The 15589-nt window shown below is 38.9% G+C and overlaps 1 protein-coding gene across 2 annotated transcripts; it reads left to right on the forward strand.

Annotated features, from left to right (window-relative positions):
• Positions 1–36: 36 nt before the first annotated feature.
• LOC143283095 (putative HIT-like protein Synpcc7942_1390) lies at positions 37–13246 on the forward strand. 2 transcript variants are annotated; one of them, XM_076589174.1, is made up of 6 exons: positions 37–95; positions 1415–1549; positions 6564–6698; positions 7275–7379; positions 8760–8832; positions 11095–13246. In XM_076589174.1, exons 2-6 carry the CDS (start codon positions 1442–1444, stop codon positions 11184–11186), a joined length of 513 nt encoding a protein of 170 aa, XP_076445289.1. In that variant the 5' UTR covers positions 37–95; positions 1415–1441; the 3' UTR covers positions 11187–13246. The 2 variants fall into 2 exon arrangements, with proteins under 2 accessions (XP_076445289.1, XP_076445290.1); XM_076589175.1 differs by having other exon boundaries at positions 50–95; positions 1418–1549.
• The last annotated feature ends 2343 nt before the right edge of the window (positions 13247–15589 follow it).

Below are 15589 nucleotides of genomic sequence, written 5' to 3' on the forward strand. Positions count from 1 at the left end.
CCACTGCCATCTGGCTGTCAAGGGACATTACTCCGTGTGCACAAGACAAAGTGCATCGCTGCATTCGGTCTGCTTTGAAGGGGAGAACTTCACAAGTTCGTGTTAAGATTACTTTTGTTGCAAAGCTCTCTCTTCTCACCTGTTATAACATATTTCACTTCTTTTGACAGTGCCAAAAGGGGGTAAAGACAAAAGGCTTATGTTAACGACGTAAGGGTTTAAACTAAAATCCAAGCGTTACAAAGATGCTGTGCTTGAAAAGGCCCATCAAAACATGACGACAGTGTTTACATTGTTATGCTCGAACCTTGATGGTTAGATAACGGTGATTTTTTTTGTTTTGTTTGTTTTTAACTATCATAGCCAATGGAAGAGGCTGCCAGCGAAGACTGTCAAAGTCCCCAAACTTGACACCCACATTCAAGAGTGTATTACCAGTCTCAGTATCTGACATGCTTGTGGGTTCTGTTGTTTTTGTTGTTGTTGAATTTGGATATTGTCCATCCTGCAAAACCCAAACTGTAAAGTACTCCCCAAATCAACCTGGTGATTGTGGGGTACTCTATGGAAGAGGGAGATCAATTGCAATCATTGTCCATGCACAGAAGAGAAACTTGATCAACCAATGAAGAACAATCATGTACATGATCAACTAAAACAAAAATTAACATTAAAATGTGACATATTTGTTATTTCACTTTAAGTATTATTTCAGCATGAAGTAATCTTTACTTGCAGGATGATTAATTTCATTTCTTTGCTTTTCATTTTTCAACTTATGGTCCAGCTCCAAGCTGAAACACATTCAAGTTTCACAAGAACAAATTTGGAGTGGAACAATATGTCTGACGATGACATTCACGATTCAGTCAGCTGGCTTCAGACAGACTGCCCACAGCCAAAACCACTAGTCCTGCCCCCCCCCCCCCCCCCCCCCCCCCCCCCCCCCCCCCCCCACACACACACACACACCCACACCCATTGCAGTTGTAGTCAATCTTGGCATCAGCTGTTTACTTCTCCAGATCCAGATCCAGAAGTTGGGAAAAAAATTGATTGGGGGAGGATATGGTGTGTAAGAGGTGTGTTTATGCGCTTATTTATTGTGACACCAGATATTGAGTTAATATCTGATAATTGTAGAATGCAGTGTGATGCATAGATCCATGTATACTGAAATAATTTGAGTGAAGTATTATTTGGATTATTTACACTTTATTTAAAGATTGCATTCTCCCCAGTGTGTGTGTATTATGTGTGTGTTTGCGTGTGCGTGTATTTCATTGTGATATCAGATAATGTTATCAGGTAACCTTCACAATAAACAATTCTAGTGAACAAAAAAATTGTTGCTTATTTGTGGTGCTGTTGTTTGGTCTTTCATATTGTTTTCTTTGATTTATATTTGTGCCAGAAGAGGACAAATACCCATGACTTGAAAATGGCGGTTCTGCTTACAAGATTACTTCGGCCAAATTTGAGCCACCAGCTGAAGATTGCCACACACCTTCTTGCAGCTGCCAGTTTGACTCACTCTGTACGAGCAGTGGTAAGTTCTGACTCATTCTCTATGAGCAGTGGTAAGTTCTGACTCATTCTGTATGAGCAGTGGTAAATTCTGACTCACTCTGTACAAGCAGTGGTTAGCTCTCTCTCTATGTCTCTCTCTCTCACTCTCTCGTTCTGTCTCTCGTTGCATGAATGGAAGCCTCCGCATATAATTTCCGATCTAAGCAGCTACTGAAACATATGTGTATCAACTGTGGCAAAAGTTCAATCAGGAAACAGTGACAAAAAAGAAAAGAATCAAGATGATTGATCTGGCATGTTGGAAAGCCAGAATTAGCTGTTTTGACAGTGCTGCGTACTCGAGGTTGAGACTCCATGGAATGCATGCAGGACAGAAATTGATCAGTGAGATGACGGTCAGCAGAGTGATGACCGGCGACATTGTGTGTACCTTCGTCTGCCTTGCTGTAGCAGCTGTAATGCTGAGTGCATGTGTGGCTGTCATGAGGAATATCGCATTGTGTGAAGGGTGGCTAGGAAGGGAAGAAAGATTTATGACAGGCACATATACTGTGTTGGGAGTCATGCTGTGTTGGACAGCAGTCAGGGTCATTATGTTGTGGCTGAACCGGTGTGTACACACTGCACTCAGTTAGAAGATTGTTACTCAGTGGCGACGTGTAGACGAATCCAGGCCCCACACACCAAGACCAGGACAGACACGAAAATGGAAAAACACCGACCTGGACAGAAGTGAATGCCAGTGCCAACATATTCACCATCCTTCAAGCCATTCAACAGCAAAATGACCAACAAACAGTCTTGATCAGAGGGGACCTAGGAGGAATCAAGGCAGACCTGGACAAAGTCAAGCAGCAGTGTGAAAAAATAAATGCACGCTGTGATTGAATAGATTTAATATGATGGACTGACAAAGGCGGTGACAGACATAGAAACATAGGTACAAAACAGCCATAGCGTGTCTGCAGATGGAAGAGAGGAGACAAACTGACAACATCTGTGCATGACATGAAACAAGAATTAAGCCAAATAAAGTCAAATATTGATAGGCTGGAAGAATTCTCCAGAAGAGAAAACCTGCGCATGTTCGGGATTCCCCAGCGTGACCAGAACGAAAACAACGATAAGTGCGTCAGGGCCATGTTGGACATGCTAAACAGCGTGGAGGGATGGATTAAAACATGGACCATAGATGACTTAGAACAAGCACACCGCATCGGACAGAGCTAAGACGGGCAACCAAGACCCATTCTCATCAGATTTAGCCGACGGAAAGACAAGATGGCAATAATCACCAACAAGGACTTCCGTAATGAGCTGGCCAGGAAAGGTGTCAGAGTGGTAAAAGTGCTGGCCCAGATCAGCGAAATGCTAAAAAATGCAAACAGTAATGTTATGAAATTCCTAGTTACCCATTTAACAAATTATTTGAAAGTGGAACATTTCTGTTGGACTGGGTAAAATCCATTATTGTGCCTATACATAAAAAAGAAGACACAAACAACCTGGACAATTACAGAGGAGTAACCTTGACAAGTACAGTTAGTATAGTGTGTACATACATCTTAAATCAAAGATGAAAAAAATGGACAGAATTAGAATGACAAAACATAGAGGAACAGGCAGGCTTTAGAACAGGTTATAGTACTGTCGACCATGTATTTACTTTATACGCTTTAGTCCAAAAGTATCTTTTACGTAAGACTACGCTATATGTAGCATTCGTAGACTTCAAAAAAGCATTTGATTCTGTGAACAGAAACAACCTGTGGAGTACTCTAAGAAAAAGCGGGGTACATGGGAAGTTTTACATGGCTATTAAAAGCATCTACGATTCTGTACTTGTGTGTGTTCATGACAAAGATGAAAGATATTTATTCAGACTTTGTTCAGTGTCCAAGAGGGGTTAAACAAGGTTGTATGCTAAGCCCACAGCTGTTTTCCTTTTTCATCAATGAATTGGCAGTGGAGTTATCAAAGAAGGGAAGACATGGAATACAAATGTTACCTGGTGCAACAGAATTGTTCTTTATGCAATTTGCTGATGATGATATTCTTTTGTCTGACACACCTGTAGGGTTACAAAATCAATTAAATGCCCTTAAGCAAGAAACAGACAGACTACAACTAACAGTAAATCTCGATAAGACTAATATAGTTTTCCACAATGGAGGTCATCTTTCGACTTGTGAAAAATGGTGTTATGGTGATAGGGAAATCAAAGTAACCAATACATATAAATATTTAGGAATGTTATTCACAACAAAATTGAGTTTGACATCTGCATGGGATGAAGCAAATAGAAAAGAGAAAAAAGGTGTAATCCAAATTATAAAATCACTCGGGAGACTGCGTTCGACTGATGCACAGCTTTTCTGGAAACTTTTCAACGCACAAATTGAGCCAGCCTTGAACTATGGAGTGGAAATATGGGGACTTGTGTCAAATAACTAAATGGAAAAGGAACATACATTTGCAATGAAGCGCTTTCTTGGTGTCCCATTACACTCATCAAACACTATAATGTATGACGAAACCGGCAGGTACCCATTGCATATTAGATCAATTGTAAAATGCATAAAATATTGGCTCAAACTAACAAAACTGCCAACATCACAATTGTGTAGACAAGCATACGAGATGCTGCAACTGCAAGAGAAGAAGGGCAAACAGAACTGGGTATTCCACATCAAGAAAACACTAACGGAACATGGATTCAGTCTGGTTTGGATGTGTTAAGGAGTAGGGCATGAGAGTGGCTTTGTATCGGAATTTAAAGATAGACTTATAGCATGTTACAAATAAAACCGGCACGGAGAAATAGAGAGCAATGATAGGTATAAATGGTTCTATTCATTTAAATCAGTATTTCACACAGAAAAGTATATTAAGATTATAACAAATAAATGGTATAAAATCTGCTTTGCGAAGCTCAGATTGGGAGCACTTGGACTGAATGCCAACAGAAGATGGTTCGATTCAGACATAGCAACATCTCCTTGCCCAATGTGTGGCGAAAGCCCAAAAGATGAAAATCATTTCATATTTATTTGCAAAAGATACAATGAATTACGAAAAAACTGACCATTTTCAATACAGCTCCAGCGCAGAGAAAAGATTTGTTCGGCATACTGATGACAGAAAATGAAGATATGATACTTTCACTTGCAAAATATGTATCTGAGGCAATAAATATACAGAAAACGTCCATCATCAGTCCAAATACTCATTAATCAATTAAAAATTAGTATGGGTTCTATGAGGGAAAAAGCATAATAAAAAGGAAGGGCTACATTTGCATGGTCGATCTCGACATAGTAATTATTTGATGTATTCGTATTGATGTGATGGGTTTTGATGTTACATGCGCAGATATTTATTATATAATTTATATGTAATTTAGTATGTGTTTGTATTGATATGATATGTGTCAATGTTACATGCGTAAATATTTATCATATGATTTATCTGTACTTTGTTTTCTGTGTACTGTCCACCCAGAAACTGAAACTGAAACTGTCCACCTTGTGTACCTTGGAGACAAATGACTGAAAAAAAGGCAAATTACCCCCCCTGTCACATCTACTTTTAAGCTAATGACAAAGTGCCAAAGTGTCGCAAATCTCTTATTAGTTTGTTGTTTCAATTCTGTTTTTGTTTTTGTTTTTTCCTTTTGTTCCATTTCATCTGTTTTTCACCATTTTATTCTGATTAGTACCTACTATGTCGCCAGAGCTTTTCAGCTTATGACATTAAACATTTCAGTGTTCAGTGTGTTCTCTTTCTCTCTCTCTCTCTCTTTCTCTCTCTCTCTCTCTCTCTCTCTCTCTCTCTTAATCGAGTCTGCGCGCGCGCAAGTGTGTGTGTGTGGGGGGGGGGGGGGGAAGATGTGGGAAGGGGTGTGGAGGTGTGGGATGGAGTGTGTGTGTGTGCTCAACATTGTAATGGGTCAGAAGGCCTTCTACAATAAAACATTTCTGAGTTCTGAGTTCTAAGTTCTCTCTCATTTGGTTATTTTGTTTTGTTTTTGTTTTTTCAACAATGATGATGAGAAATAGTGAAATATGCTTGTTGGATACATTAATTTTCCACACAAACACCACCACCACCACCCCGCCCTCCCTCCACACACACACACACACACACACACCTATCCATATGCTGGCATGCATGTACACAGTCAATATGCCATCTTGTGGCCTGAAGAAGCTTTTGAATAAAACAAAAATTCACATGGTGAGTGTGAAAAGTCTTTATGTGTGTTTTTGATTTTGATTTTTATGAAAAGGTTTGATGGGGTTAATGAACACAGACATGAATGCTCAAGTCCATGCGTGCACACATGCATACACACACACGCACGCATGCACAGATACGCGCGCGCGCACACACACACACACACATTGAGATAAGCAACTGTTGGTTGTGATTAGATTATTTTTCTTTTTTCTTTTTTTTCTTTTTCTTTTTTTTTTCTTTTTCTTTTTTGTTATTTGTTTTGTTTTATTGGGGTGCTTTGATTGTGCACTGTTTACCAACATGGTGATGATAAAACATTGAAACAAATTATGACAGATCTATCTACTTTTGTAATATGTGACATCAAGTGCCCATAACCTTGAATTTAATTAATGTCTTTGATGTTCAGTGCATTTTTTTTTTTTTCCAATTATTATCCTGCCGTTTACAGTTTAGATACTAATCCAGATTGGTGTGTTCTCCAGATTGTCTGTATGTCTTTTGTCCCCTCATCCTTTTCCACTACCTTTGGTTCTGTGACTTCAGTTACTTGTCCTTACTGTTTGAAATATTTAGACTGCACTTGCACACAGTTGCATACACACTTGTGTGAAACAATAAATGTGCACTTTAATTGTATAAATAGATAAACACATGCAAAATGGTACAAGTGCTTCAGTGCACTCAGATGTGTTTTTACCAATGTGATGTGATTATCTCTGACCTGTATTTTTTATAGGTCTTTTTTCTCTGTGTTGTGTCTGTGTGCATGTGCATGTGTGTGTGTGTTTCAGCACTGTTCCCAGCCACTCCATTCAGATGAGGTGTCAAAGGCAAAAGCAGCAGCAGGAAAATCTGCAAAGCCAACTATTTTCTCAATGATTTTAGACAAGTCCATACCAGCTGATATAATTTACGAAGACGACAAAGTGAGTTGTATACTAGCTCACCATTATCTCCATGTTATATGGTCATGTATCAGTAGAACATCATTATTATTACCATGTGCAATAAACATGTGTGGGTGTGGGTGTGTGCATGCAGAACATTCCTTGTCAGTGGAGTGTTGCTTGTACAGTCGGAAAGGGGACAGAAGATTAAATTGACCACTCACACTCAAGAGGGTAAGGAGTATAGCTTGTATATATAGTGTTAAAGATCAAAACTCTAATCTGCTTATGTCACTAGTTTTTCTGTCTTCTTTGTGATTATACAGTTAGGAATTTGTACAATGGGAAGGGGGCCAAATGTATTTGTGAATGTGTGTCCTTAAATTGGTTACACTGTGTGTGTGAATGTGTGTGTGTGATGTGTGGTTCTTGGGTTTGCACATTCATTGGCTAAAGATTTTCAGATAGCACAGATCTGTTCATCTCTTTAATATGTGATTTGCTTGGCAGTAATATTCATTACCATGCTGTTCCTCTGATTTCTGATTTACTTCATTCTTATCATGACTGGTACAAATAGACTGAATGATATTTATTTCTATGCTTCACTTACAGTGCGTGGCCTTCAGAGATGTCAGTCCCCAGGCACCAGTTCATTTCTTAGTGATACCACGCAAACCTATCCCAGGCTTGAGTGATGCCAAGGAAGAAGACCAGTCGGTCAGTATGTGCTTATGAAACCAGTAGTATATGTTTCTTTGTCTGCAGGGTCATCATCAGTGTGTTAACCCCTTGCCTGCCGAATGTTTTGACAATGTTGTCATTCTTGTGTGTCAAGGAAAACTCAGGGTTTCGATATAAGTGCAAAAAAACCAACTGTCCACTACTTCCTCAAATACAAAGATATATCCTTGAAATATTGCATGATTGCTCGTACACTGTACTTAAAGTAGGTGATAAAGTTATGATTATTCCATTGTAAAACTGTTATTGTTGTTTTAAGACCTAGTCGAAGAAAATGTCCATGAAATGAAGTGGTTAAAAATTTTCTGCATCACAATTAAATCCAGGATTTCCAGTCAGATTTGTTTTCATTTGGTGCCTATGGTCCAGTATTACACCAGAAAAAAAGATGAAAAAGAAACTGGGCCACCAAGCTGTGTGTTGGCACCCAGCCAACAGATACCACCCTCCCTTCCTCCCTCCCACCAGCTGGTGGCCAGCCTGACTGACCACCCATCTCATCACCCCCACTCCCTTCCCTTTCAAGCTATACATGTACAATGTCAGTGCTTGCACTGGCAACTGGTTTATGTTCACTGTTACTCTACTTCTGGCCTGCTACAGACTCGGACTGACCATTCTCAAGCACAAAACTTACATCACTGTTATTTCCACTCTGTGTCATAAAGTAACTAAGTTTGTGACTGTTGTCATACACCATATGTGTACCTGAATCACCACTCTCACCACTTCACAGGATTTCTCCTCTGTCCATATCTTTCAGTATTGAAAAATTGGCTAAGAATGTGACTTGGGAATTTCCCACTGCCTATTGGTCATACAGTACAGACCAAACAAGTCCAAGTGATGAAAGCAGCCTTCAATCATTCTAGAAGACCGGGAGAAGCAAAGCAGGTGGTTTCCCTTTAACTGTGAAGTGCTGATGAACATTCAGCCTGAGAGTTGCGTCCTGTAGGCGTACAACAGTGCAATATAGGGACATAAATTTCATGCCCCAAGGTGCAGTGGTTTAAAAGCAAAACAGAGACGATGATTTGTGTGCAGTCATTGTCTTATTGTGTTTGTTCATTCATACATTTGTTTGCATTGTCTGATGAATTAAAATTTACAACTGATTCATCTCTCTCTTTCTGTCTTTGTCTATGTCTGCCACCCTCTGTCTGTCTGTCTGTCTGTCTGTCTGTCTGTCTCTCTCTCTCTCTCTCTCTCTCTCTCTCTCTCTCTCTCTCTCAGCAGTTTCTATTTGAGTGTTTCATATGTCACATTGCTATTACTATTAGTGACTGATGATAAATTTAGCAAAATCAGAAAGTAACATGACTAAAACAAAGAGTAATAAAACTGTGATTGTTACAGCTCCTTGGACATTTGCTGATGGTGGCTAAACAAGTTGCTGAATGTGAAGGGTTGAAGAATGGATACCGTCTGGGTATGTTAGATATGTAGACATTCATGTCTTATAGGTTTTCATATATACACCATGATTGTGGTCTTGTGTGTTAGGGTATTGTCTGGATGTATGTTTGTATATGTGTTGTGTGTTGATGTGTTTCATAAGTTTTATGTCATGGCAAATGACAAAATATGAAACTTAGCCACTGGAAAGCACAGGACCGGGATGGAAGATGGCTGCCGTCAGAAGAGGGTGCTTTAAGGCATGCACAGGCGAGGTAACCTATAAGGGCGAGGTAAATAGCCGCATGTACTTTTGTTTTCTCCCCTTCTCAAGGATAGCAGTTGCATAGGACAGGGAATCAGACCCCTGCCAGAGTCTGCACCAGTGGGTCATGGTAAGTATGTTAGTATAAATGTAATTTTAGGAAGAAACTTTCCTTTGAAGAAAATGAAAGAAGACTTTATGTTACATCTCTGCATGCATCCCTTGTAATTTTCCAAAGCACCAGTAGTTGAGCGGGAAGGATTTTTTTCTTTAACTTTGTTTCAGTTTTAAGTGCCTTAAACTGAGGAACCAGTTGATATATTTTGCACCAAAGTGTGGACACTGGTACCACTATCAAGAGACTTGTATTTTCTCCTATCTCTGGGGTTATGTTGGGTATGGAAAATGATTCTGAACTAGTCAGTTTTTCAATTTCACGTATGTTTAGCAAGTACTTCAAGTCAATATTAGTCAAGGTCAACAGACCATGCTCTAGAAAGCGATATTTTGTCTCTCAGTTAGAAAATGTACTCTTTTTTTTGTTGTTGATAATTACAATATGTTATGTGTTCTGGGTTTGTTTGTGTTTTTTAATAATGCTACGTTCACACTAGGCTGTAACCACGATCTAACCAAATGGTTACATCGCTCTCTAACTCACTGGAACCATGAATTTTTGGTTGCAGTGGGTTCCCATCGGTTAGACGATTTTTCGGAAAGACCCGATTTTTGGTTAGATAGGTGGTTAGATGGCCCCCAAAAATATGACTCGGGAGATAAAAAATTTTCGAGGTTACATCGCCCGATCAAGTTATAAACGGTTACAAAGGCATTCACACTAGTCCCCGTCGGTTCCAGTGAGTTAGAGCAGAAAATAGAGGCGGAGCCGAGTTTGAAAAAAACTCCGACGTCAAAACAAAATAGCATGCCTTGCACGCACGCTGCGTGCAGTATGCAAATTGTCTGGCCCGACACATCTAACCGACTGCAAGTGATTGCAACCTTCTTTGCATGGTTGGGGTCAGTTATAGTGAGTTACATCGACGCGTGTTGTAACTTGATCAGTTACAGTGTGAATGTATTTAAGCTGGCTGACTGTCATTTTTTTCGTTCTTCTTGCTGCGTCTACACGAATCCACGATTCATGATGACAGGTCAAGATGGAATGAAGAGACCCCCCTGAAACAAGGGGGTTTTATACTTTCAAAGGGAGTTACAAGACCCAAGTTCCAACAGGTTGCAGCAGGTCACAGCAGGCTGGTGGAGATGCACAACCTCAAGACCCCCCACCTCATGGAAACCCACGGGAACCACAGAAAACAAAAGTATACCCCCAGTCTGTACATGACGCCTCAGCCACAGCACCCCTGTAACTTGGCTTGTAACTTGTTCAAGTTAGAACGAAGTTACAACGGTAGTTAGATGCCACCAGTCTAACTTCAGCGCAAAACAAAACCCAGCCAGCCAGCGAGAACTGCTGCTCTCAGTCAAAAAACGTGCGGGAAAAGGGGCGGAGCCTAATAGTTAGACAGTGGTTAGACGCTTTCCGTTCACACATGCTGTATGAAAAATCTAGAGTTTGTCTCATGGTAGTTACATCCCTCAATGTAACCATTTGGTTAGATCGTGGTTACAGCCTAGTGTGAACGTACCCTAATAAAATATATGTATGCAAGTCCATTTGGGTCCGTATTTCTGGGGTGGAAAAGTGCACATGCAACTGCTTTTGACTTACTGGGTGACATTCTAGCTTGAAGCTCATATGCAGTATGTTCAATGTCTTATCAGGTCCTAATGTAGGTCCGATTTGTATGTTTGTTGACAAACATCTCATGATGAAAAATAATATTTAATGTATCGTAAGTGTTGTTTTTTTCTGCAGAATAATTTGGAGTAAAATATATTTTATGTAATATAATTTGAAGTAAAGTATAATAAAAACAAAATCCTGGCTTCTACACAGGGAGAAAAAATGATGATATGTTATTGCAATGGACATTATTGTTATGGTTTTGCATGTTGTTATGACAGTGATCAACAATGGTCCGGATGGAGCTCAGTCTGTCTACCATCTTCACCTCCATGTCATGGGAGGACGGCAGATGGCCTGGCCTCCAGGATAAAGGTTTACCAATCATCGAATCCAACCCTTTGATCTGTGGAACCACTGGAACTGTTTTGATGCTTAGCTTTCTTTGTGCTTTCAGTTGTTGTTTTTGTTGTTTCTGTGTTTTGTGTTCCATTCTCTTTTTTTTTTTTTCCTATATTTCTCTTTTCACACATCTCCGATAGCTTTTTGTTTTTCCCCTTTCAGCATTGTCTTTTTATGATCTATCAGCCTATATTACAAAGAAGATTAATCTGGTAATAACAGTTTGAAGTACCTGCAGGAAAAAACTTGTTTTACACAGACTTTGTGTCCAACCTATACTTTTCAGGCTTGTTTCTGTTATCTGTGAGTTTTAATCATGTGTCTTTCTCATTCTTTCATTCTGTTATCTGTGAGTTTTAATCATGTGTCTTTCTTATTCTTTCATTCTGTTATCTGTGAGTTTTAATCATGTGTCTTTCTCATTCTTTCATTCTGTTATCTGTGAGTTTTAATCATGTGTCTTTCTCATTCTGTTATCTGTGAGTTTTAATCATGTGTCTTTCTCATTCTTTCATTCTGTTATCTGTGAGTTTTAATCATGTGTCTTTCTTATTCTGTTATCTGTGAGTTTTAATCATGTGTCTTTCTCATTCTTTCATTCTGTTATCCGTAAGTTTTAATCATGTGTCTTTCTCATTCTTTCATTCTGTTATCTGTGAGTTTTAATCATGTGTCTTTCTCATTCTTTCATTCTGTTATCTGTGAGTTTTAATCATGTGTCTTTCTCATTCTTTCATTTCATTCTGTTATCTGTGAGTTTTAATCATGTGTCTTTCTCATTCTTTCATTCTGTTATCTGTGAGTTTTAATCATGTGTCTTTCTCATTCTTTCATTCGTAAAGGAAGGCAGTGCTGGTTTGGGGGTATTTCTTTCCCTTTGGGAAATACCCAGTGTCGTCATCTGGCTTCACTTTGTTTGTGTTAGTAAATGGCAATCTTTATTGTTACTCCAGAACCTATACGACAGTTTAACACAGACTGCTATTGAAGCGTTTGTGTTATGTCAGTGCCTTCTCTCCTTTTTTTTCTATTTTTTCTATTTTTCAAATAGTGGGAGTGTACGTTTGCAGCTGGATAGTTTCGCTTTATATGTGACAGTGTGAATTAATGTATTGTGTATGTATGTATAAATACACAGACAGGATACATAGGTAGACAAATAGATGAAGACTTTTTTTCTTTGCGATAAGCTTAGTAAGCTATCTTGCAATATTAACAAGCAGAAATCTCTCTCTTGAGTTGGTTTGCTGTTTGTCTCTCTCTCATTTCAGTCAGAAAAAAAATCATGCAGTGCTTGCCAGCTGTGAAGATATCTTTTTCTGGACATACTGTTCTTGCAAAAGTTACCATGTTCTAGATGAATGATCAGTTGCTGTAAGGGGACATGGTCTCTGCATGAATGAATCTGTTTTTCAATGTAGGTCTCATATTGTCAGGATATTGAAAATGATAAAGTTAGTCAGTCAGATGAGACAGTAATCTACAGTCCAGTGTTCAGCATGCAGTTTGTAAAAGAACCCACAGCAAGCAAATGTACATGTAGACAGGTATAGAATATAGATTGTGGCAATGTACTCTCCCCCTGGGAGAGTGGCCTGAATGCACTTTTAGCAGTCTGTTGGGATTCAGGAATTATGCAGAACAAATAATTGTCTCATTATACATCTCCTGTTACATCTATTCATTTGAAATTACTCAAATGTGCTTAATCAAGTGGCATTGAATCTTGTTCTGCATATTAAATAAAAATGTGAAAACAGATGAATGCTGTGAAGTACAGGTGAAGTATCCCCAAAGTTTCTGCTGTAATAATCAATACAAAAGATGGGAACACTATGCAGCTCACAAGTCATGTACATCTCTGTGTTTGTGGGGGGGGGATATTAGAATTAGAGAGTTGTTGCTGTGTGTGGGCGACATTACATTTTTGTTGCTGCTCTGAGAGTGTTGGTGATTTTGGTTCGTAACTTGATGCTATAGTTATTCACTTGTCATTGTGTTTTAATGACTTGTTATTTTGTACTGTGTATTGACACACAACCAACAGACTTGAAGGAATCTGGTGAACAGTTCCTCTGTATGGTGCCCCAATAACTCTTCATAGAGTTGAGGGAGAAGAAGACTGTGTGTATTTCTAAAGAGCCCAGTTTTTATTTTATTTTTGCTTGCACAAATATCAGATCCCTCTCATATAAATAGCAGAATACTGAAGGTTGGCATTTGGATTTTAGATTGTGTTATGTAAGTATGAGGTGTTTGGCCATGAGAGGATGATTTCAGTGATTTTCAAGAGGATTTATGATCGTGACTATTTTGAATGAATAAACAGAACATCAAGAATTATGTTATGAATTCTCTTTTTGTGTATATATGAATATGCTTGTATGGGAAATAATTTGTGTGTGTCTTTTTTTTTTCTTCTTTTTTTTTTTTAGCATAAAGTTGTTGTTCAGTTTGTAGTAATCTTCAAGTCCATTGTATTAACAATACTGGTATATGTTTTATTGACTAGTTGCATTATCAGGGGCGAAGGAGATGCGATTTCTGAGCTGGTAAAAACATATTATGTTTCATGGTCTTCAGTAAGTGATCTCATTCAAGATCTTGTCCTCCACAAAAACTCTTATTACTCCTGCTACAAAAATTAGATTAAAAAAAAAATGAAAAAGAAGAAGGGGAAAAAACACCAAAACAAAAACAAAACCCGCCTGCTTTCAATAGGTTAATGTGAAGACAACCAGTGCTGAACCTGAGCAGTAAACAGGCTGGAATCACACCACCACTTCATGGACCAGGGTCAAGTAACAGTGCAGGAGATACTTTTCTGCTGGAAATACTGTATAAATTTTGTGGGAGAGAAGGCCAGGTTGTGTGCGTTTTGGGGCGAGTGCATGGATTTTCCAACCCTGCCCTGCATTCATTATTGCGTGATGTGATAGGCTCTGCTTTCACATTTTTCGAAAAGGTTTCCAACAAAAACTGGGAAGAAGGAAAGAATCAATGGCTGTGTCAGTGATTAGCATTTTATGAATGGACAAGAGCTGCCTTTGGTGTTGACTGCCTTCATCAGCTTGAATAAACTGTGAGGGTTTTCAGCAGTGACAAATTGGTCCCAACAAAGCTGAGCGCTTTTAGATTCAGACAGGAAGACCATGCAGTGCATGGGCTTTTCCAAAGTGGAGTGGTGGCCAAGTGGTCTGTCTGCGATATGACAGAGTATGATCGCAAGGGATCAAATCTCACACTTGCCAGATTTTTCTTCCCTCCACTACACCTTATGTGGTGGCATGGATGCTAGTTATTTGGACCAGACTATAAACCGAGGTCCTGTGTGTAGCAAGTACTTAACGCATGTAAAAGAATCAACGGCAACAAGAGAGTTGTCCCTTGAAAATTGTTGTTATAAAAGCCACTCTTCTGTACTTATATGTATGTATGTTCATTATAGAAACATGACTAAATGACACAGGAAACAAATGATAAGCGACTAAACCACCTGTTGTGCAAATAACTCCATTATATGTTGATCACTTAGTGCTTGGACTGTAATGATAGGTGCTATCAACATATCCATATCATATTGACATTGACTTTCATCAACTGTGTATCAGTATTTTATGCATACATGCAACACCATACATGAACACAGATATGACAGATTTCTCTCTGAGGAAGGAGGAAGAAATAAAGACATACTAACACAGGAAGGTGAAACGACTGCGTTCATGTCGACAGATAACAATGAGTTAACAGGAAGCAGGAAAGGAAAGGGTGGAAAGTTTCAGGGGAAAACAGACTGGAATGTATAGCTAGCAATGGAGGGTGGGGAAGTGTAGATCAGATATGAAGAAGACCTGGGTGAGGTTGCATGAGGCAATCTTTGCAGCACTAAGTTTGCATAGAGTTAAGAATGTTTCTAAGTATATGGACCATGCCGTGGGTTTAAAAACATTCTTAACGATATGCAAACTTTGCGCTGCTAAGTTGCAACCCATACATGGACTAAATTTTTAAAGGTGGAAATATTTCTTTCTTCTTCTTCTTTTTTTTAAATTTTTAAACTAATATTCTTATTGGTGACTCCATCTGCTATCCAACACTTTACGGCCTTATTCCTGATGTTGGATCCATGCATTGATTTATTTACCTGAAACACAAGAACGTAAATTGCTCTTAATTGTAGAGTTTGAATAGAACCACATACAGCATGCAAATGAACTCGAGGAAATGGTAAGTAACTGGTCTGAAAGATAGTGAATAGATAAGCCTGCATAGTGATCACCCCATACCCCCTTTTTTTTTTTTTTTTTTTTTTTTAGAAAGACATCCAAGTCATATTATTGATCCACACACACACACACCCACACACACACA

Source organism: Babylonia areolata, chromosome 6 (genome assembly GCF_041734735.1).
Source record: "Babylonia areolata isolate BAREFJ2019XMU chromosome 6, ASM4173473v1, whole genome shotgun sequence".
Lineage (NCBI taxonomy): Eukaryota > Metazoa > Mollusca > Gastropoda > Neogastropoda > Buccinidae > Babylonia > Babylonia areolata.

Excerpts from the sequence above, each read along its gene's own strand:
- LOC143283095 (XM_076589174.1), top strand. The coding sequence starts at position 1,442 with ATGGCGGTTCTGCTTACAAGATTACTTCGGCCAAATTTGAGCCACCAG. Across the intron at positions 6,699-7,274 it reads TAATTTACGAAGACGACAAA|TGCGTGGCCTTCAGAGATGT; the intron begins GTGAGTTGTATA and ends CTTCACTTACAG. Across the intron at positions 8,833-11,094 it reads GAAGAATGGATACCGTCTGG|TGATCAACAATGGTCCGGAT; the intron begins GTATGTTAGATA and ends TTGTTATGACAG.